Source organism: Pinus tabuliformis, chromosome J (assembly GCF_031772625.1).
Source record: "Pinus tabuliformis cultivar Carrire ecotype Pingquan chromosome J, CPIR1, whole genome shotgun sequence".
Lineage (NCBI taxonomy): Eukaryota > Viridiplantae > Streptophyta > Pinopsida > Pinales > Pinaceae > Pinus > Pinus tabuliformis.
In genome coordinates, this window is record NC_142295.1 from 900,063,333 (window position 1) to 900,087,325 (window position 23,993).

Consider the following 23,993-nt stretch of genomic DNA (forward strand, 5'->3'; position numbering starts at 1 on the left):
TTTTGTCTCGGGGCCACCGAACATCTCCGATTGCACTCGCTCTTGCAATCTGCTCCTCCCCAAAACATACACACAAAAGTTACATACAATATCAAAACCACTACCAGAAAAAATGAGTTTATAAGAAGAGAAAGTTTATGTTTGCCTAGCTTTATACCTATCAGAGGTGCAGGCGAAGGTGCAGGTGAGTTTGGATGAACCAGAGTACCTCCACTTCCAGTGATCCCCTGATCTGCGCTACGAACAACCTACAAAACAAAACAAGAATACAGGTCTTCAGGATAATATAGAGGAGGAGAATAGTACTTCCATATATGAAAACAACAACCCTAATAACATTTGCAATACTGGCCTGCCATTCTAGGGCTGAGATCAGAAGCAGCAGAAGGCACACATACACACAAACATTAGAATTCCTCATCATTTTGCTTGGAAGAGTATTGAACCCTTGATGCACAACCGATCAGGGCGCTGTGGGTTTATAAAGCAGAGGAGCGGAGTGACCTACAGAGAGGCTTCTGAGAACTTGACAAGATACGGGACATCGCGGCGTAAATGATCTGGTTTGCATTATTGAATGCACAGTACGTGTTCGGAAACCCCCGCGGCGGATTTTCGAAACCCGGCGGCTTTCTCTGTCATCCTCAATCGACGAATCGCCCTCAGGGCTGTATTTCGCTGCATCTGTTGACAAGCTCCGGCACATTAAAGAAACAAAAGAATCCCCTGGACAGCCTGCAGACAACAGGCATTTCTTGACGGCCGGAATTGCAGAGCGGGAAGAGCCGAGTTGAAGAAGAAGGTGAGTGAGCAGCGAGCAGTGACCATTTCCTCAATTCGAATTGGAACCGGCAATAATACTCCATCTCTGCAATTCCATCTCATCCCCAATCTGTCAGGGGATGTCAGGGCCTCCAGCTGCGATCGGATTTTTTGTCAGGGAATGGCAGGGAATGTCAGGATTGTCAGGGGAGAGTGGGGGAGAAAGAGGGTGGCGGAGCTAGGGGAGGGTGGCGGAGGGCAAAGGGATCGCTGGTGGCCGGAGTCGGACGATTTTCCAGCCGGTGACGGAAAACGGGCCATTCTACCGCCTAGGTAGACTACTCCTTAAGAGTATATTTAGAGGTATGGGCGATGGGGAAACGACTCCCTCTGCTTATGACACTACTTGGGTAGCAAAGATTCCAGCACTTAATGGCTCTGACCACCCTCACTTTCCTCAAACACTCTAATGGATTCTTCAGAATCGGAAAAACACTCCAATTGTTTTTCCGAGCTTTCTACGTTATAAATTTTATCCATGTTTTCTAGAATGGAAAACGTATTGGTATCTGGGGTCTTCTAGGGTTGACCTTGAGATGCGTTCGGTCTAGACATTGCCGTAGGAGTTTGAGCCGACTTATTACTCTATCTGGTTTTTTTTGCAGTTGTCTATAATGAGACTTTTTGGAAGCTTTTCCGGTGGGTTCTTCCGGTCAAAATCCGGCAGAAATTTATTGGAATCGCAAGTTTGATAGCTACTTTCTGCACAATCCAGGCGTTCCAATGGTTTTTCAGCGTGCTGAATCCAACTATGCAGTTAAAAAACCATTTTAACTACAACAAATAAAGATTTAACCTCAATTTCTCCCACCGGATTCCGTCACCAGAATCTCCAAAAAGTCGCATTATAGACAACTCCGTTTTTTTTGGCTATTCTACCCCTTCTCGGGTCGATTGATTGAAAGTATTCTTCTTCTTTCTTCTCTTTTATCTTTTTCGCTTACGCTACTATGAATGGACAATCTCTGAAGAAATGGACATGTTCATGGCATCAACGAAATTTGAACAATACATGTTCATAATCCAAAGGCTAGGTCCAAATTGTGTAATTATATTTCAAGTCAATTGATTTTAGCAAGGGTTGTGAAACGTTCACACGGGCACAAATCCGGTGTAGCATGCATGTCTCCTTTTCTTTGAAATATTCAAGATATTCAAAAATTTTCTTATAAAATTACCAATTTCTTTTAAAATATGGAGTTTCTAGAAGTCTTTTGGAAATGAGAAGAAACACACTCATACTGGGCCCTGCTTGTTCTCCGAATTATAACATACTTCTCATAAAAAAATGAATATTGTTCATGAAATAGGGCCTGTTATCAAATACCCTTTTCCAATCTGTTAGATCTATGAAAAGCACTATAAGAAAACCTTATTCTCTTAACCTAAGCTTGATTGGCCCATTGGGGTTCCATTTTGTTTGGATCGATTGAATAATTTCTTGTTCTTTGGGTCAGATTCCCGTGATTTTACAAATGAGGACATGAAATTTCATGAATTGTCAGGTATTTTCCAAACAGTTGTTTGGAATCACAATTTTTTTATTTTGGGTGGTTTTTGGCAAGAAACACACTCAGTTTCTTGCTTGCCACAAAGCCTTATCATAGATGACTCTTCATTTTCCTTTCCTCCAGTGGTTGAGCTAGAAGCTCTTTATAGTAAAATATATTCATATGTTTAAAGAGAAAGAAGTAGGCTGAATTTTATATTATTATATTTTATATTTATATATATATATATATATATATATATATATATATATATAACTGTTTAGTTTAATTAAATAATTGAGCGATGAATCTATTTATGTATTTAAAATTGTAATTTAATAGCAAGAAATCACAATCTTGCTTGAAATTATATTTTCAAATTCCTGAAAAAAATATTTCATCAGGTGTAACATTAATAATATTTATATATAATTTTCTTCTCAGATTTTATGCTTCTGTGAGTCATGATATAATGTTTATATTTTCCGAAGAAATCACATAGACTCTTTGTTCTCTATGTGATTTCTCCCGACAATATAAACAATATATTTTTCTTATTAAAAATCCACTCACTTTTTATACATTAATATTTATATATTAATATATTTTAAAAGCAATATGTATTTATATAAAATGACCTAAAATATATTCATAAAATATAAATTTGTAATAATAATAAATATTACAAATAAATTATTTTAAATTAAATATAAAATATTATTAATAGAAATTTAAAATTATATGAAAGCAGCGGGGCATCGGAAGTGCACAAAAAATTTGGAATCGTAGGCAGTCGGGACCAATTTAAGCTGAGGATAATCGAGGCGTAGCATAGATTGATTGATAAGCATTCAAATTAGTAAGAGATTAGCGATAGTTGCCCTTTGAGGAAAGCATTGAATTGGGGATCATGGCGCAGACTAGTGTTACGTATTCATGGCTGGTGGGCTTCGTCTGTTTCGTTCTGGCGATGATTCTGCTTCAGCTCTACAGCATAGTGGACAGTCGAGGCTACAATTTGCCTCCCGGTTCCAGAGGGTGGCCATTGATTGGAGAATCCTTGGGCTTCAAGCGAGCGATTAATTCGGGTTCACAACCACGCCGATTCATTCAAGATCGAGAGCTAAGGTACTGTGTTAAGTTTAACGTTAAACATCTAGAGCTAAGGTACTGTGCTAATTTTAACATTGGAGCGTATTTTATCAAATATCAAATACAAGATGTTAATTATATAAACATATATGTACATATGTTTATATACATAAATGAATTGTAGATCATTTAAAATTCTATAATAGCTTTTACCTATTTGTGTGGTTGGATGTAAACTATCACATTAGATTTAGGATTTGCCCTTTAGAATTTGGTGGTGCAGTGAACGGTAATAGCAAGTTTTAAATTTGGAAATTCTAAAAAATGGAAATCTTAAATCTAATATCATAAATATTGAAGCTACTTTACATATCACAGATTCTGAAATTTAGGTGTTTTTTTGGGCACTTTAAACTGAAAAGAGTAAAATGATGAGTAGTTACTCTAAACTTCGATAAAAAAAAAATTATATAGTGTCCAGATGATTGATCGTGTATGTATTTGTTCAATTCCCAGGTCATATTTGAAACACTTCGTCTGGCCAACGTCGCTTCAGCGATTTTCAGAGGAGCAAAAGAAGACATTAAAATTAAAGGCATTTAATAATATGTTTTTACTCTTCTTGTTTGAGATTTATGCTTCTATTCAAAGTTACAATTATATACATATTTAGTAAGGCTTACAATTTTATTTATGCTTCTATTCAAAGTTACAATTATATACATATTTAGTAAGGCTTACAATTTTATATATATAATTTTTCTGTAAGGTTTGAAATGTATAAAATCTCAACTGATACTTCCAATTCCAGCATTTCTTTTAATTTTTACAATACTGCCACGCGATTTACATCGGCATTCGGATTATCACAAACTTGTGTTCTCAGGAGGCTTTGTGATTCCAAGAGGGTGGACAGTGATGGTACTTCTGAACAGCATGCATCTGGACGAAAAGTACCATTCTTCTGCGCTCACATTTGACCCACGGCGTTTGCAATGGCAGCTCGAAAATAATGAAATTAATTAGCACAAAATCGCTCACTTCATGTTTTGTGGAAATCCAAATCTCTTACTAATCTTTCTCTGTCTAATTCTGTTAGTAATCTTTGGGACCTTATATCGCAGGAGCTCTCAAAGAACCCCTCTTTTATACCTTTTGGAGGGGGTGCCAGGCTCTGTCCAGGAATGCATCTGGCAAAACTTGAGCTGGCCCTCTTTCTTCATAACTTCGTCACCAAATTCAGGTAAAAGAAATTAGACATCAATTTTACTTGAAGCATCGGTCCTAATTAATATCATCCTCCAGGAGAAAAGAAAAGAAAACAATACAAATTAGTGTGGCAACATGGTTTATGAACTTATTTACGCTCTGCATGTACACAGTGTCATATTCGTTGACTGCGCTAAAATCGTGTTTTACGTGTACCTAATGTTTGCAGATGGGAGGCACTGGAGGATGATAAGATCTCCTACTTTCCTGTTTCTCACTTGACTAGAGGCTTTCCAATCCGTCTACATCATCTTCAAGAACGAATGGATGATTAATCGCATTATAGTGGATTTGATTCATGCAGAATGGACTATTAAAAACAGCCAAATAAGTTTGAAGGAACGGATGATTAATCGCATTATAATAGGATTTGATTCATGCAGTATGGAGTGTTAAAAACAGTAAGCAAGTTTGAAGCATAAAACAATAATAGCCGCTCTGTGGACATATAACTATCATATTTCAAACATATTTATGTATTTCCTGTATTGAAGCCTGACAATTTGGGTTTCACTTTGATTCTCATCGGGTTAATGTATTAATCAGCTATTATTGTATATACTTGTTTAAACAACAAGATAACAAGGTTCCAAGTGATAAAAAAAGTGCTCTGCATCATAGTATTTTTTCTTGATGCCATTTGGCAACTTTTTTTATTCTGGTGGCATTTTTTAGCCAGAAGAATTATATGGTAAACAAAACAATTTTATCGATGGCCATAAGTATCATGAGTTGCAGTCTCCTCGAGAGGATGTTGCGGTTGAAGACCAGTTAATCATGAGGAAAGGTCTAAGGAACCTACTATTGAAAACATAGATGATGACCGAGGCAATACAAGAATCAAAACATAGCAAAAACAGAAATGAAACCAAGATGTGTTCAAGTAAGCTAACAATTCTTATTTAAGGCAATCATCATCTCAAAGCTCCAAAGTAACCTATGGAGGAAAAAGCAGTTCATATCGCACATCCTCAACAATCACAGGAATGAGCCCTCGTGAGGTGACTCACAAGGAGCAAATGGATGCAAATAAAATTATCTATGGGCACAAAGAATTTGGTGCTCAAATGTTGGACACTAAAAGGAGGAAAGATGCTCCTACCAAGCTTGCAGCGTCTAAAGTGTTATCAACTACCAGCAATCATGGTAAACCATATTGTGATGAGGACAAACTAGATCACAAGGTTTATGGTGTTTTATCATCTCACACTAAAAGGAAGGAAAAACATGACTATGGGTGAATTTCTCCATTAAGGGGGATACTTGGAATAATGGAGAAATGTAGAATTCTACAGATTATTTTATTATTAGCTATTGGTTGTGATTAGGTAGATTAGATCCTATTTTGAGGAATTTGTTCAATTTCCTCAACATATTTCTAATCTTATTTATGTACAAATTATTTGGTGAATGATATGAAGTTCTGTGCAGGCACTTTTTAGGTTGAGCTCGGCTCACTTGAGAGTTGCTCATTTCCTCCATATTTTGCCTCTCTCATTTCCTCCATATTTTGCCTCTCTCTTAAATTTATCTGTGTTGTAAATATATTGAGAAATAAATTGTAATTGAAAAACAATATGAACTAAAGAAGAAGAGAAATTCATAACTCATGGAGACAAAGACATGTCCTACATAGCACATAATTATGAAATGCATTCAAATATGAAATATATAGATAAATTATTGCATTTTGGGAAATTTATTGATTTCAAAAGAGTTTCAAAGGGTTATATTAACAAAGAATTCAATGTGTTTTTCTTTCTTTCTCAATGTAAAGAGTACACGATCTTGAGTTTTTCATAACATTTAAAACAGAATAAAGGTGGCATGCCTAAATCTGCTAATGATTTGGCACGCTAATATCAGTGGTTGCCTTGAATAATGTCAAGCCATGAAATTTACATGAATTTTGCAAACATTTATTCAAATGATGTCATGACCATCCATTGATCCAACCAAAAGAAATAATGATGGTCGACATTGGTCCACAATTCATCCTTCACATCCCTTCTACAATGTTCTAAATGTAGGGCTACTATGTTACAAAGAATGTTGATGCTTGGGTCATTTCCTCTAATGAGGATGTTGATATAGCTCATATTGTAATTCTACACACTCAAAGTTGGGTACAGCATTACTTTCACCAAGAATGACATTAGTATCCATGTCATCAATTTTCTTATCATAATTGCTAGGAGCATGTTCTTCCAATACCTTAGTCTGAATTCCTTTTGACAACAAACAACACCTCTCTTCTCTCAAGAGAGCTAGATATAGGTAATGAGGAAACAACAAGATTAAATCCAAGTCCCGCTCTTATTGTCCACACTATAGAGTTAATAGGAAAAATGATGCCTTGTCCACTCTTTCCAAGTCCTCCTCCAGTATGTTTCATTTTTCTTAGCAACAGAGATCCAATACCAATGGTGTATTATTCAAAGCTATGTGAAACAAAAGGCACCATTATCAACATTAGCAAGTGACCATGATAAGTTAATAATAATATTCTCCTTCTCATCATTTTGAAGCAAACTGACTTCCAAATCAAGGTGCTACTTGCACTCTTGCAAGTATTGATTGACCTCATCTTTTCCAATCAGTTATTGCGACAAGGCATCATAATCTTGTTTAGGAATTTGATATTTATCCAACAATCTACTGTTCTCTACTTAAAGAGGTCTTTCTTCTTCACAAAGAAATTGCATTGAGGACTCCATATTGCAAAATTGCTTCTTTAAATTGCATTCCCTTAGTCAAATGGTGACTCAACCTCCTGCAAATCATTGAGGAGATCAATATTTTCCTTAAACTTGTCTGCGAGGAGTAACTCTATGAATTTAATTGCTTTTTTGCATTAAGATATATCATGGATATATACAAGGAATGGGAGACTATTTGGTTTCATCTCCTAATGTCTCTTCATCTTCCAACCTCCTTTATTTTTCTATTTACAATATTTACATAGGTTTTCCAAATCCCAAAGATTAGGTGTCAACATTCCCCCCCCTTAATCTTAAGGGATGTTGGTGAGTCTAAGCACTCATTCTGTATCTTTCAGATTTTCCCATTCTAAGCACTTTGATGAAGATGTCTGCAATCTTCTCATTTGTTGAAAAATGTCATAGGTGGATTGTTTTGGCCTCAACATGATCTTGAATCACATGGTATTTTGTATTGATGTGCTTTGTTTGATCATGGAATTTTGCGTTCTTCACCAAGTTTACTGCAGAAATTTTGTCAATCAAGAATGGAGTTTAATGCACCTGTTTCTCCAACAAATCTTCCATAATTTTACTGAGCCACACAATTTCCTTCTTTGCTTCAACTTCTACCACATATTCTGCCTAAGTTGTGGAATCTGCTAGAACTGATTGTTTGCATGACCTCCATGAAACTGCTCTTGATCCAATACTCATAACAAAATCTGAAGTAGAAACTGCAGTTTCGTTATCTCATTCAAAATGTGAATTAGACTATATAATCAAGCTGAAGTCACCAACGTGTGTATACTTGAGTCAAAGTCTTGAGTTCCCTTCAACTACTTTAGAACTCTTTTTACAGTAAACCAATGACCCTCACAAGGCTTTTGCATAAACCTAGAGAGGATTCCAACAGTAAATGAAATGTCTAGCCTAGTAGCAGTTAGTTAGTTCAGACTTCCTCTAAGTTGTCTATACTTTGTTGCATCCTCAAATTATTTTCCTTCGATGGATGTGAGCTTTAAATTCTGTTCCATTGGAGTAGTCAAAGGATTTCACTCAGCCATGCCAAACCTATTCAACAAATCTCCAATGTACTTCTTTTGAGAGAGGAATATAAACCTTGGATGTTGGGTTACTTCAATACCAAGATAGTAGTGAACATAGCCCAAATTTGTCATTTCAAATCCTTTCCTTAGTTCTTTCTTTATGGATGCAATGTAGTCCTCATTGTTTTGTGTCATCAGAAGCTGCTCAGTTAACTTCTCATACCAGGCTCACGATGCTTACATGAGGTCATACAAGGATTTTATAAGCTTGCATAATTTGTGTTCCTGGCCCTTCACAACAAATCCTTCTAGTTGGGATATAAAAACATTATCTTTCATATCTCCATTCAAGAAATTAGTTTTTACATCCATTTGATGGACTTTCCAATTGTTCTAAGCTGTTAAGGAAAAGAGTGTCCCAAGGGTAAACCATTTTACTATGGGGGGGAAATTATCCTCATAATCGACCCATTCCTTCCATGAAAAACCTTTTTCCATAAGCCTCACTTTGTGCTTGTCAAGTGAGCCACCTACTTTATAATTATTCTCGAAAACCCACTTGCAACCTATTGGTTTGGTTCCTAATGGAGGATTAACCAAATTCTAGGTTCCATTCTTTATCAAAGCATCATATTCTTTTTGCATCTCTTATTTACATTCGTCATGATAAGTGACTTCTTTGAAGGATGTTGGTTCAAAATATGTAGACAAATTTAGTTCACAATCATACGAGACATCCATATCAATAGGTGAATCAGGATTGTCTACATCACATCCATTTTTTCTAACATAGCTCCTTGTTCCTATCCTTCCAACCTCATCAGGATGAACACTTTCAAGTGTTTTTGTCAGCCATTTTGGAGAACCTTTCTGAGATGACCTGTGCTACTCAGTTGACTGAGATGGGGATGAATCCAGATTTGACCTCCTAATTATGTCAATCACATCACTCAAAGTGTCATCTTGATAAGTGGATGGAGCTTCATGTGGGTGAGAGGGTACTTCAGAAGGAGATTCCATAGATTGATCCAGTATAGGGATGCCTGCTTCAAGATGTGGAATCTCATTATCAAACTATTAAAAATATTTTTCATGTTCGAATTTATCGAAGTGATCAAATTGTTGCTCAACAACATTGTCGGTCTTGGAAGATTCAAGAAAGATCACATCTCTTGATATTATAAACTCCGTATTAACTTCGTTATAGAGACAATACACTTCGAAGGTATTTGAGTACCCCAAGAAGATACATTTTCGAATTTTTTCTCTGAGTTTGTTTCTTTGTTCCTTAGGCATCAAGGCATAACAGGTGGAACCAAAAACCCTAAGATGCCTCACCGAAGAAATGCGCCCATACCACATTTCATAGGGAGTCTTGTTTTTTATATCATGAGATGGACACTTATTCTTTATATACACAAAACATATAACCACATCATCCCAAAACATCAGCTTAACATTCTTGAAAAACACCATCGAACGTACCATATTGAAGACTATCTTGTTCATTCTTTCAACTACTGCATTATGTTGGGGATTATAAGGCATAGTTGTTAGATGTTTGATCCCATGCTGGCAAAGATAGTTTTCAAATTCATTTGAAGTATATTCTTTTCCATTATTAGTACAAATACAAATAATATGAGATTGTGCATCATTTTCAATCCATATATGAATGTTCTTGTATGTTTCAAAAGCTCTAGATTTGTTCTTCAATAAATAAACCCAACGCATTCTGTCGTAGTCATCAATAAATGTCATCATATGTTTACTACCATTTGTAGAAGGAACAGGCATTGGGCCTCATAAAATAGAATGAATGAGTTCAAGATTTCTATGTGCTCTAGAATGAGAATCATGAAAAGACTATTTTTTGTGCTTTGCTAAGATACAAGCATCATATTGCTTAAGTTTCCTAGGAATTGTAGGCAAACTAGTAACACCATTTTTCTTCAACAAATGAAGGTTGTCATAGTTCAAATGTCCAAATCAGGCATGCCATAAAAGACTTGATGAAAGTGTACCTTCATCACAGCGAGAATTGTACAAAAAGTTTTTTGCATGAGCAGAGGTTCCTTGTAGCTTCAATATTCTTTCTTCTTCTATCCCAGTCATGAAAAGTGAGTGATTTGAAGCTTTTGTGACCTCAACCTTGCGATAAAATGATCTGATGCTAAATATATAAGATGATCATCAGGCGAGAAGACCAAGGAACACCAAATTGTAATAGAAGATCAAAGATCAAGACTGCATGAAGGCTCCATCTGATTCACAACCCTTTGGAGGGAAAATATGAAGAACAAAGCATATATTTCATGAAGATGAATTATTGCACATCTCTTATTGAAGACAAAGCAGTAGTGAAGAGTGGCTTGACATTGCCATGTCATCAGTGTCATGTCATGTCAAGAGTCATCATGTGCCACATCATTTGTGCATTATGTAAATACTATATTGGAAAATGTAATGTAAAATGGAAATCCAAGAGTCATCTATGTAATGTGAAAAGTCATGTGGGAGTTGAAAGGTCATAGAGATATCAAACAGTCATGAGGGTAGTCCAAGAGTTACATGGGAGGTGAATGATCAACCCATTTTTTTATATATACACCCACATTGTACATGCAAAGGGATTTTCACCTTGGCTCCTCCTACCAGGCATTAAAGAGGAAGATAGTTATTTTGGAGGAGCAAGTGACTTCTATAATGCTCCATTATTGGGGCTAGCGGCGTTCATTGTTTCGATGTATCTTGGAACTTTTACTTAATTCAGAAGCTCGTTGAGAGTATGCACTTTCATGGATATGTTATGAATATTGTAAGATTGTTCTTTGAATGTTTACGATGGATGTTGTTTCTCATATGTACTAAGGAAATTTAACTATTTCAGTTGCTTTGGTACTTATCTTGTTAAAAGTGTGTTATATTTGCTTTAATAATTGTTTCTTCCTCGTGAAACATTTTGTTGGTTGATCAACAATTCATTCCTGTGTATGTGCTTCTATTCCTTTTCTATATTTGTATTATTACTTGTCTTTGAAGGTCCCACCTTTCTCTCCCATTTCAGTAGAAGTACCTTGATACTTTCCGCAGTTGAACATTTCACAAGACATACTCACTTGTTAAGATACATGTATATTACTCTCTTGTGCTAAACTTTCTAGCCAAGTAATATACAACATACATGGTAATTGGGTTGATACCCCGGATGGGGCTCCTACTCAGTATAGTGTGAGGTCTAAATGTGACTTCACATCAGGGAGACCCCCTTAGTTGACAGATTTCCAGCATTGACAATGGATTATAATTAAAAAAACAAAAACCTTGCAATTTGATCATGGATTGCATGAAAAATATATCTTAAAGATACTTTCTTCACAGATAAACTTTATAAAGAAAAAAACTACTCTCATCACAGATAAACTTTATAAAGAATAATATACTCTCATCACATAATTTATTGACACTAATATATTAATTTTATTTGAAGATGGTGTGGTTCCATTCATAAACTTCCATGTTTGGAAATGTAGCAGACATGTTCATTGCAATGTTTGCAATTCACCATTGTAAGACCAACGTAGTCAAGTATTCTTTGTTCGGATCTGTTCTATCTAGCTTCTTATACTTGGCATAACTCTAAATAAAAAAGGTCTGACAATACAGCTAATGTTTTTTAATTTTAATAAAATGCATTTCCAAAAATCATCTCGACTTCCTTGATACTCACCATGGGTGGTGTATTGCTATATAATGTGCACATTGTTTCTGGAATCAATTTGTCTTTTTATGATAGATGTCTCATGCTACCCTTATGTTTCAATGGTCTATGCCATAAAGTGAAGCATTTTTATCTTCATTACACCTATCTAAAGTTAATAACTTCGTCGTGATGGTAGTAACATATTGTGCATAAGCACACCCTAGAATATGGTAAAAGTCGTGGACTTGATAATGTCACACACAGTACCCTTCTTGATGGGCTTTATAAAGATGGTAGAGTACAATTCAAGATGTATATAAGTTTTGGAATGGCATTTGCCATAAACTAAAGCAGTTGCATCTACATTACAATTATCTAAAGTTAACAACTTCGTCATGATGGTAACTTATGGTTCATAAGAACACCATAGAATATGGGAAAACCTGTGGATACTATCACACACAATATCCTTCTTAATGGCTTTTGTAAAGATGGTAGCGTAGATTTTAAGATGCATATAAGTATTGGAAAGGCAGGGTTTTTATCTTGTCTTTAATGTTATGACTCCCTATTTGAAATTCCTATTTCTATTGTATATTTTGAAATAATATATAAATATGAATACTTAAAAAATATAATGAATAAAAGCAAATTATTATAGTTTATACCCATAAATGACTGACCAGCAACTTCTAAATAAGATACCCATGGTGTGAGTGCAAATGAAGTTGTACTACCATCACCCAGGCTCTTTGCGATGCAAAGTTTGGACAAAGGTCAAAAGTGTAATATAATCATCCAGGCTCTCTATAATGTAAACAAGTTTGGATGGAGGACATGAGCAATTATATTGCAAGTATTAAAGTTTTTGAACCATGGGAGATGGACCATTGTATTGCCAATATGAAAAGTTTTTTAATAATTTGAAATGGAGTTCATATCACATGTCTTTAAATTTTAAATTTCCCCAAGCAATGACCAAATTCTTATAACATGTGATTGTTTTAATGTATTGCAAAGGTTTAAATCTGTATATAGTGCACAAAGGTTTAAATCTCCTTGTGAAATATGTGATGTGAATTCCTAGTAGGATAGTAGGATAGAAAGTGTTAAAAAACACAAAAATTATGAGGTGGTAGAATAAAATAACAATCACACAGAGACCTTCCCAATTAGTGCTTCAAAAACCCCAACCCCATATAAAACCCTAACCCTAAAGACTTGAAATTCACATAATTGAGTCGAATTTTAAAATTAGGCAAGGTTAACCATGTAAATTAGGCAAGGTTAGCTTTTTTCCTACTTGAACACATTACTTTCAAGTCAAATTAAGCAATATTTAATAAATTACTTGTTCAACCTTAAAATCAAAGCCATAACTCACCACATATAACCCTAAAATGAGAGCTATAACCCTAAAATCATAGCTATGCACTACTAAATAAAGGGGGGTTTTAAGACAATATTTGAGACAATTTTTGGTTAAATTGTCTTAATTTGAGACAAGAAAAAACTTGTGTATTGTCTTAAATATTTTCTTTAAGCAGGTGTCTCAAAAATTATTGTCTTAAAAAATTGTCTCTATAAAGACAATATATAACACAAACATTATTGTCTCTTAGGCGACAATTTCATTTTTGTGTCTCTAGAGACAACACTCGGATTAGAGACAATATGTCTTTAATACTAGATATTATCTCTCTAAACTGACACTAAAATTTTCATTTAAAGATCCATTTTGTCTCTCTAGAGACAATATAAAACAATGAATCTAGAAAGATCTCACCATTGAAGTAAATCAATATAAAAAACATTTAATTAAAAATAAACTACAAAAATAGTTGATTAATTCATGTTAGTGCATTGTGGAATTGAACCACCAACCTCCTGCTTGTAAGGCAGGCACTCTTCCATTGAGCTAGCACACTTTAAATAATTAAATGAAGAGTTATGACAAAATTTTATTATAACTCTACCTGGACAATGGAAATGTCGACAAAGACCGGCCAAATCTTTATATGTCAAGGAGCATTGCTACTTGATACTCACCGACCAGGTCTCACCCAAAATGTCATCTCTTCAGTATGTAGTCAGGAGGCTTGTAAGGTCCCTTAAAACAACAAATATGCCAAAAATAAATGCTAGAGTTTCTTTTATTTGCAAAAAAAAGAGGACATTTACTACTCGTCCAACAAGCCATCCCAAATGTCAAATCTTTTCAGTATCGGTAGTGAGCAGGCTTGTAAGGTCCCTCAACAGGCACATTGATATACTCGGCCTGGTTAGGAGAAAGCTTTGTTAGCTTGGCACCAAACTTGGGCAAGTGCAGAGCAACCACCTTCTCATCTAGATGCTTAGGCAGCACATAGACCTTATTCTCATACTTCCCTGAATTCTTCTCGTTCTAGAGCTCTAACTGCGCAATGACTTGCAGCAAAATGTAGAGATTATGCAACATCAATGGAACATCCACCTATGTAGCAATGATCATACACAACAGTATAATCAAGGGATTGGTATGTCTAAGAAATCTAGTATGTACAAGCAATGGTTGTAGGGCATTAGAAATATTTCCCTGGTTTGTAAAGGAGAAAGACATGAAAAGACTTGGGTGGCCAGTTGCACAACCCAAGTTCATCAGACATCCCTCTACAAGAACAACGATGCCACTATTGGTGTCAAGGAACATCCACCTATCAGTCTGAGGCTTGATGGTAATCAACACCCACCTATAAGTCTAAGGCTTGATGGTAATCTTCTTAACACCTGGGAAAGTTTCAAGGCCTTGCATATCAATCTCGTTGTCAAAGTGACTGATGTTACAAACAATGGCATTGCTCATTTTCCTCATGTGATCTACCATGATGATTCCCTTGTTGCCACTAGTTGTCACAAAGATATCAGCAGTGCTAACTACATCCTCAAGGGTGAGAATAGAATGGCCTTCTAGAAGTGCTTGCAAGGCACATATAGGATCAATTTGTAAGAATGACCCTAGCTCCAGTGACTTTCAAGGGTGCAACACAACCCTTGCCAACATCTCCAAACCCACAAACAACAACAACCTTACCTTACCAACAATCATGAAAACGGGGCTAGTTAAAAAAAAATGTCGTTAAGGAATAGAAAATGGGACTAGTAAAAGAAAGAATAGAAAGAGAGACTAATTTTCACATAGAGGATAAGAGACTAATTTAATTGAAAAATAAAAAACATACAATGTTGTGAGAGGCAACACACATGTTTTTTCAGGAAGAGAAAAAGATATGCACATGTTTTTTTAGGAAGAGAATAAGAGACTAATTTTCAAGTAGAGAATAAGAGACTAATTTAATTGAAAAAAAAAAGAAAAAAAAATTATTTGGTTGAAGTTAAATGCATGACCTCCCTCTTTCTCTGGTGGAATGGCAGTAAGCAAGGAAGGATATCTAATTGACCTCCCTCTTTCTCTGGGGGAATGGTAGTAAGCAAGGAAGGAGATCTACATGTGCAACAATTCTCGGATCATTCCATATCTTCTTATTATGGAAGGAAATTGGAAGAATCTTTTCAACACAAACCACCATAAAAAGGTGAAAAATTAAAAAGTGAAAAAATAGAAATTAAAAACAGGAAAAATGAAAAATTAAGGAAAAATAAAAAGAGAAAATATTTGGTTAAAGTTAAATCCCAACCATAAAAAGGTATTTGGTTAATTTAACATTTTTTATATATAATTTAATCTCCATTTTTTTTATAATTTAAACATACATATATATATATATATAGATATAGATATATATCTGTGTGTGTGTGCTTAAAAATAAATAGATGAAGAAGCACACATGCTCCAAGGAAAAGCATAAGAAACTAATATTATTTAATTGAAAAAGCACAAAAAAAAACCAAATAGAATATTTGGCTAAAGTTAAATCCCAACCATAAAAAAAGTGGTTAAGGTTAAATCCCCAACAATAAAAAAAGAGAGAGTGGATAAGGTTAAATCCCAACCATAAACGGTCAAAAATGACATAATATCAGTAGAAATTCATGACCGTTAAATATCTTGCAGGGCGGTTTAATGGATTTGGTTGAGTCTACGAAGAGTATTGGGGATCAAACAGTATGGATATTATGTGATGACTTTATGGTCAGTTCCCTGCTAGGTCTAGGTCTTCTGCGCATTTCACATATATGCGGAGTAGATGACTGCAACTTAGTGGTGAAAATTTGGACAACCGCCTCTAAAAAATTACTCAGCCAGGCAAAATCAACAAAATGCTCTAAACCGCAAAATCAATTAAATGTCTCTGAGTTTTGGTGTTTGAAATCGATTTAATAGTCTCAAAATCAACAAAATGCTTCTGGAAATGCCCTAAACCCCCGAAATCAACAAAATGCTTGTTTTGGATTTGCAAGTAGTCCCACCCATGTTGTAAACCCCATATTATGTCAATAGAGAGGAAATGACTTTCTAGATATGGCCAACTCGTAGATTATGTCGACAGAGAGGAAGGGGCTTTCTATATATAGCCAACTTACAAACCCATAGATTATGTCAACAGACAAGAAGTGGGTTTCTGGATATGGCCAACCCGCATATTATGTCAACAGACAGGAAGGGTGTTTCTAGAGATAGCCAACTTACAAACCCGCAAATTATGTCAACAGACAGGAAGGGGGTTTCTAGATATAGCAAACTTACAAAGCGATGGGTGACATCAATGAAATATGAAACATGTAATGGGAGTATATGACCACATGCCATGCTGGTATATTACAGTCCTACAATTTTGAAATGACAATTACATTATTTTTTTTTCTTTTTTTGGTAAATACAATTTTAGAACTTTAAAGATGTTGATGCAGGGAGCTTAAATTTTTCTATAAAGCATAACACACCATAACTATTCACAAAATGGTTGATTAATAAATGCCATGCTACTATATGACAGTGCTACAATTTTGAAATGACAATTACATTACTTTTTTCTCTTTGGTGTAAATTCCATTTCACAACTCTGAAGATGCATATGCAGAGAATTTAAAATTTTCTATAGAGCATAACACACCATTACTATTCACAACATAAGTATTGACAGAATGGTTGATTTAAACTACTTTTACATGGTTTGTAAAATTAAGCATCTCCTATAGAGCTTTTCTAAAAACGTGTTATTTTGACAAGGTAGCTCCACTGCAAACATTAAAATTATAAAAAGATTATGACTAAAATTATGAAAAAATTATGACGAAAATTCATTGGCGTCATTTCTAAAACAAGTTGTAGTAAACTTGAATATTTAAGATCTAAATGTAATAAGTTGTACTAAACTTGAATATTTAACATCTAAATGTAAAAATAATTAAACAGGCACACATACCATATCTTTCTTTCCAATTCTACCCATTCCATATAGAAGGCTCTTCACTACATCAATATAAGTAGCATTATAATCTGTGCATTCGCAAGGAAACAATATTGCAACCCTTTTATTGTGTTGATAATCGCTACTCTAGCATTGAATAGTAACAAGAGCACATAAATAGGAATACAAACTAGAAAATTATATACTCGAAAAGTCTCTATAATCATACATTTCCTGCACAACAAATTGAATAGAATTTAGACCCATTTAGAAAGATGAACTAGCTGTGAAACTGGCATAGGAATTGCATATTTAATTAACAAATTCGAATTTGTATAGTGATACAGGGAAGCTGAGTTAGTTCCCTGGGCTAGCTAATGAATGCCCTGAACAGATTTATAGGCATAGAAACAAACACATAATCACATTGCCAAAGCTTATATGCATGTTAAGAACACATATTTGCCTTAAGGTAATATATTTGAGAGAGTCACTACTAACCAAAAAACACAGGTTCTGCTTGTTGTCAGAGCTGGATGCCATGTTCCAAGCAAAGAAAAAAAAAACAAAGAGAATACACCGGAAATGGTACTTGGAAATTATTTTTGATACATAGAGATGTTCTGCTGTTTTCAAAGATGGATGCCATGTTCTAAGAAAAAGTAAAAAAGAATTGAATACATCGGAAATGCTACTTGTAAATTATTTTTAATACATACCTTCTCAAATATGAAAACAATAAAGCCTCTTGGTAATGAAACTGCAACAAAATAATTAATTGTTGCTAATAGAGATTATCAAAAGAAAAATACTTGGAAATTATTTTTGATACATACATATGTTCTGCCGTTGTCAGAGATGGATGTCATGTTCTAAGGAAAAGAAAAAAAGAAAACAGAATACACCGGAAATGGTACTTGTAAAATATTTTTAATACATACCTTCTCAAACAGGAAATTAATAAAGCCTCTTGGTAATGAAACCACAAGAAAATAATTAAATGCTACTAATAGAGATGATCAAAAGAAAAATATATTTAGAGCAAAAGAAAGTCATTTTGATGTTCTTAACATGAAGAATACTTCAGAAAATACATATTAGTTGAATAGTTTCTAACTTCCAATAAATAAAATTTTATTTCTTTTAGAATGTGACATCATTTAATCATATCTAGAAAAAATGTACAATTCTCGATTTCCTGAATTTTTTACCAAATTTCCAATATATATATATATATATATATATATATATATATATATATATATATATATATATATTCTAAAATTACCTTGATTCCTCAATTCAGGATTGGGCTGCCACACCCACAAGTCATGTAACCTTGCACAAAAATTAACTTTTCTTGATGGGATTAAGAAAAAACGGAAATGACAAGCTGAAGTCAGCTAATTTTTTTAGCTCAACTCACTAAAGAAGCCCTGAACCGCTACCCTTGTACATGTTAAATTCTTTTGTCCATCGTAGTTAAGAGTTACGTTAATTTACCTGAAGTTTAAATACCCTACGAATAGTCTCGAGTTCATCCTGTAAAGACAGAGTCTAGCCATAGATAACCCAGGAATTTCATGGGTAGTTTCTTTAATAAAAAGAACAGTCAAGAGAACTAAAAGAAAACACTAGAAACATAACCATTGACATAGAAGAAAGGAATTTTCATTTCATTAGTATTAGAGTATCATCATCAAAACCTACAGAAATCAACACAAATCATGTACTTCATTAAATCATTGTTTGAATCCATCATTGTACAAGATACACCCCATAAGTTGAAAATTCCAGTATAAAGACAATAAGTTAAGCCATTATCACAATCGACAACTGAAATGCTCAAATTTGAAGCCTTTAATAGTAAAATAAAGGAGGAGGGTTAAAACCACACTCAGCATCAATAAACACAACGATGGAAAAAAAAATAGCTTCAAACCATAACTGAACACATATCCTCCTATAGCGAGATAAGTAAATATTTTTTTTGCTCATAAACTATACAAAACTTCGAAGGATTCAACTTGGAGGAGAAACCCTCAACTTGCACCAATACCTCCTCCTCGTTCTAATAAAGGTTTAGCATTACCCTTGTCGAGTATAATTTCTTAATAGAACTAAAACTTCGAAACTAGAGCTAGCGCATTCAAAGGAACCTCGGTGAAATGGCTCCCATGAAGGGTTGAAATGCACAATGGGTCCCTGCAGCATGAGAGAGAAATGGGTAATAAACAAAAATAGGGAATTAGCAATGATGCAAGCAAGAGAACAAAAATCATGACAGTTACCTTGAAATACGAAGAGAAACATTACAAGCCATGCCATTGACTGATTGCTGAAAGGGGAAAATGGGTACCTTGAGTCTGAGGGTTTTCCGTTGACAGAGACCTCCACAATGGAATTACCTTGCATATGTACAAAAGATAAGTTAATAAAATATGTGCAGCAATTAAAATAAGCCTAAAGGCTGTAATGCTAACTAACAATTCTGAGAACAAGGTTGTACCGAGGCATTTTTGGAGGGAGAGTGTGAATCTGGGCATTGCCTAGCATGTTGTGGACGTCAGAAGGTAACAATGATACACTCTACCCAGTAAACTAGTAGATAAAACCACAAACTAACCACAGTTGCAGAGCTGGTTGGAGCAAGATGCGAATTTGTAGAATGAGGTTTTGATTCGCACAGCCGCTGAGGGTAATTACTCTCTACCGACCCACAAACCTCCTCAGAGTTGTAGAGTGGGGTGGAGAAAGATGTGAATTGGTAGAATGAGGGCTTGGTTCACACAAACGTTGAGGGTAATTACTCTCTACCAACCTACGAACCTCCTCAGCCAATGATGGAGACCCAAAACACCGTAGTGATACACTCTACCCAGCAAACCAGCAAACAAAACCACAAACTAACCAGAGTTGCAGAGTGGGGTGGAGCAAGATGCGAATTCATAGAATGAGGGTTTGGTTCACACAGCCGCCGAGGGTAATTACTCTCTACCGACCCAAAAACCTCCTCAAAGTTGCAGAGCGTGGTGGAGCAAGATGCGAATTGGTAGAATGAGGGTTTGGTTCACGCAACCACCGAGGGTGATTACTCTCTACCGACCTACAAACCTCCTCAACCAATGATGGAGACCCAAAACACTGTAGTCATCGATTGAAGGGCAATCCCAAGGTGATCGGATGGCATAGGTTTGCTGTTGATCCTTTGGAGGAGAGCAAGCCAGGTGGCCAACACTCAAGGGAGCCTAGAACGTTCACGAAGCCTGGATTATAGAAACCCAAGGTTGCATAGTGAGGGTTAGATCATAAGGAAACAATATTATGAACTTCATCGTGATGCAAATAATATTTTGAACCATGACTTTAGAACAAAATATTATGTGATATTTGTATATTTGTGTTAAATGGTAAGTGATATATGTATATTTATGTGAAATGGTAAGTGACAACGCTATGAGTTATCGTAATACTTATAATATCAGTAAATTATTTTCAAAATGTTCTTTTTATGGGGATATGTTACATGTGGCTCCCATCAAACCATGCCCAATTGCACGCATCTTCATGCTCAACTCACTCAAGTGGCTGGTCACCACTCTATTGATGCAACCTCCCTTTATTTGTTCAGCCCCTAAACAAATGTGAGTTCTATTTAAATTTTAGAAATTTCTTTATTCTTGAGCTAACATTATTTTTTCCCTAAAATTATTATTTATTCCTAATAACAAACCTCATATTGATAGGCGGGTGTTCCTTGACATCAACAGTGGCATCATTGTTCTTGCAGAGGGACATCTAATGAACTTGGGTTGTGCAACTAGACAACCAATTTTTTTCATGTCTTTCTCCTTTACAAACCAGGTAAATATCTCTAATGCTCTGCAACCATTGCTTGTACATACTAGATTTCTCAGGCATACCAATCCCTTGATTATATTGTTGTGTATGATGCATTGTTATTTACGAGAAATCCCCACTCCATGTACCTAGCCTCATTACATTAAAACTCATGCAACATATGGTGGAGTGGGCCATGTCATAGTAGTGTCTAATTTCACCAATTAATGTCATAGCCATGCTCTCTGTGCCTTTTCATAAACATTATGTTGTTTTTTAATAGATGATTTCAGGTGTTTGTGGTGGGGATGTTGAGATCTCATCTAGAGTTTTTGAAATGGAATCTTGCTTATATGTTGTGATTTGGATTTGGATTCTTGCCTCATTTCTTTGTCGCTTGTTGTTTTTTAATAGATGTTTTTAGGTAGATGCGTGATTTTTGAGATCTGGTCAGGGTGCTTTGAAGCAGGACTTTATCTAGGTGTTGTGGTTTGGATTTGAAATTTGTTCTCATTTCTTTTGAACTCACACTTTTCTGGTGGTTTTGTTGTTGTTTAGATCTTGTCAGGGTCTTTGATATGTGGAATCTTGATTAGCCGTTGTGTTTTCGGTTCTAGTAATGAGTTTTGTGGTTGTTTTAAAGCAGTTAGGATCTCATCATCAAACTGTTATACATAATTTATAGTATTATATGGTAAATTTCAAACCGCTATTTATCAGTTTCGAAAATATGATCTTATATATGTTTAGAGAATTAAGAATTATATTAATCTTAATGCTAATCTTAATCATGTGATACCAGCGTCCTGATGTTGGATCTGATATGGCCTTGGGGGCATTTTGGTCTCATTCATGATGTTATGAGTTGCACTACTCTTGTTAGTTGCCTTGATTCTTTGGTGTCATTGAGATCACATCATGATGCTTTTCGTATAGTTAGCTTGCATTGCATTACATTTTAGGATTCACTAGTTTCCACTACGTTAAAAAAAATCAATTTTCAGGGTGCTGAATCAATGTGAGTTCATGGTGGATGTAGAAGCATATTCATATCTAAAATCAAGGACCTTTACATATATTCAATTATCTGGTTATGATGGTTTAATATTAGCTAAGGTTTTCAAAGTTGATTGGACTTGTATTGAAGTCTCGAATTATTGTGAATTATAGATCTAGGGCCAGATTTCTCAGATCTTTTGTTTTCAAAATTTTTCTATTTGAGATGTAGTTTGTGTTGATCCTGATTCTCTTTCTTCTTTTGCAGTTTGACAACTTGTATGGATGTAGGCACTCTCTCTGAGATGGTCTTATGATATCCACAGATGCCATGATTGCTGGTAAGGTTGTTGTTGTTTGTGGGTTTGGAGATGTTGGCAAGGGTTGTGATGTAGCCTTGAAAGTCATTGGAGTGATGGTCATTGTTACAGAGATTGATCCTATCTATGCCCTGAAAGTGCTTATGGAAGGTCTTCCTGTTCTCACCCTTGAGGATGTAGTTAGCATTTTTGATATCTTTGTGACAACCACTGGAAACAAGGACATCATCATGGTGGATCACATGAGGAAAATTAAGAATGATGACATTTTTTGTAACATTGGTCACTTCAACAACGAGATTGATATTCAAGGCCTTGAAACTTTCCCTGGTGTTAAGAAGATTACCATCAAACCTCATATTGATAGGTGGGTGTTCCCTGACACCAACAATGGCATCATTGTTCTTGCAGAGGGACGTCCAATGATCTTGGGTTGTGCAACTAGCCACCCAAGTTTTTTCATGTCTTTCTCCTTTATAAACCAAGTAAATATTTCTAATTCCCTACAACCATTTCTTGTACATACTAGATTTCTCTGGCATACCAATCCCTTGATTATATTGTTGTGTATAATCCATTGCTATTTGCCAGAAGTCCCCATTCCCTGTACCTAGCCCTGTTACATTAAAACTCATGCAACATATGGTGGAGTGGGTCATGCATGTCATAGCAATGTCCAATTTCAACAATCAATGTCATAGCCATGCTCTCTATGCTTTTTCATAAACATTATGTTGTTTTTTAATAGATGTTTTCAGGTGAGCGTGGTGGGGATGTTGAGATCTCGTCTAGAGTTTTTGAAATGGGATCTTGCTTATATGTTGTGATTTGGATTTGGATTCTTGCCTCATTTATTTGTCTCTTGCTATTTTTTAATAGATGTTTTTCAGGTAGATGCGTGATTTTTGAGATTTGGTCAGGGTGCTTTGAAGTAGGATCTTGTCTAGGTGTTGTGGTTTGGATTTGAAATTTGTTCTCATTTCTTTTGAACTGGCACTTTTATGGTGGGTTTGTTGTTGTTTAGATCTTGTCAGGGTGTTTGAGATGTGGAATATTGATTAGCTATTGTTGTGGAATCAAATTTTATCCATTCAATTATTGAAAAATAAAAATTCCTCACCGCCTTATAAAACACACCTATGGCTTAATAATAATATCTATAATATCTAGTGTCCATACAACATTGGAGTGCCATGGTATCTCCTAAAACAAGTCAATATAGCTTATGACAAAAGCGAGATGGAATCCTTTCCCTTCATACGAGGATCATTATGTGCTTGCAAAGCTGCAAATAGGTCTAACTAATTGTGAACACAATTAATATGACCACATTCTCTGATGGTTGTCTTAAGTGACAAATATAGA

At 35.2% G+C, this 23,993-nt stretch overlaps 1 protein-coding gene and 1 pseudogene across 1 annotated transcript; both read left to right on the forward strand.

The window, feature by feature from the left end:
• Nucleotides 1–4,240: 4,240 nt before the first annotated feature.
• On the forward strand, nucleotides 4,241–5,202 carry LOC149229599 (cytochrome P450 720B2-like). The gene is made up of 2 exons (XM_089378682.1): nucleotides 4,241–4,647; nucleotides 4,843–5,202. The coding sequence occupies exons 1-2, from the start codon at nucleotides 4,589–4,591 to the stop codon at nucleotides 4,946–4,948; spliced, it is 165 nt and encodes a 54-aa protein (XP_089234808.1). The 5' UTR covers nucleotides 4,241–4,588; the 3' UTR covers nucleotides 4,949–5,202.
• A 17,437-nt stretch (nucleotides 5,203–22,639) lies between these two features.
• Nucleotides 22,640–23,455, forward strand: LOC149229600 (adenosylhomocysteinase 2 pseudogene; annotated as a pseudogene).
• Nucleotides 23,456–23,993: the final 538 nt, after the last annotated feature.

Excerpts from the sequence above, each read along its gene's own strand:
- LOC149229599 (XM_089378682.1), top strand. The coding sequence starts at position 4,589 with ATGCATCTGGCAAAACTTGAGCTGGCCCTCTTTCTTCATAACTTCGTC. Across the intron at positions 4,648-4,842 it reads AACTTCGTCACCAAATTCAG|ATGGGAGGCACTGGAGGATG; the intron begins GTAAAAGAAATT and ends TAATGTTTGCAG.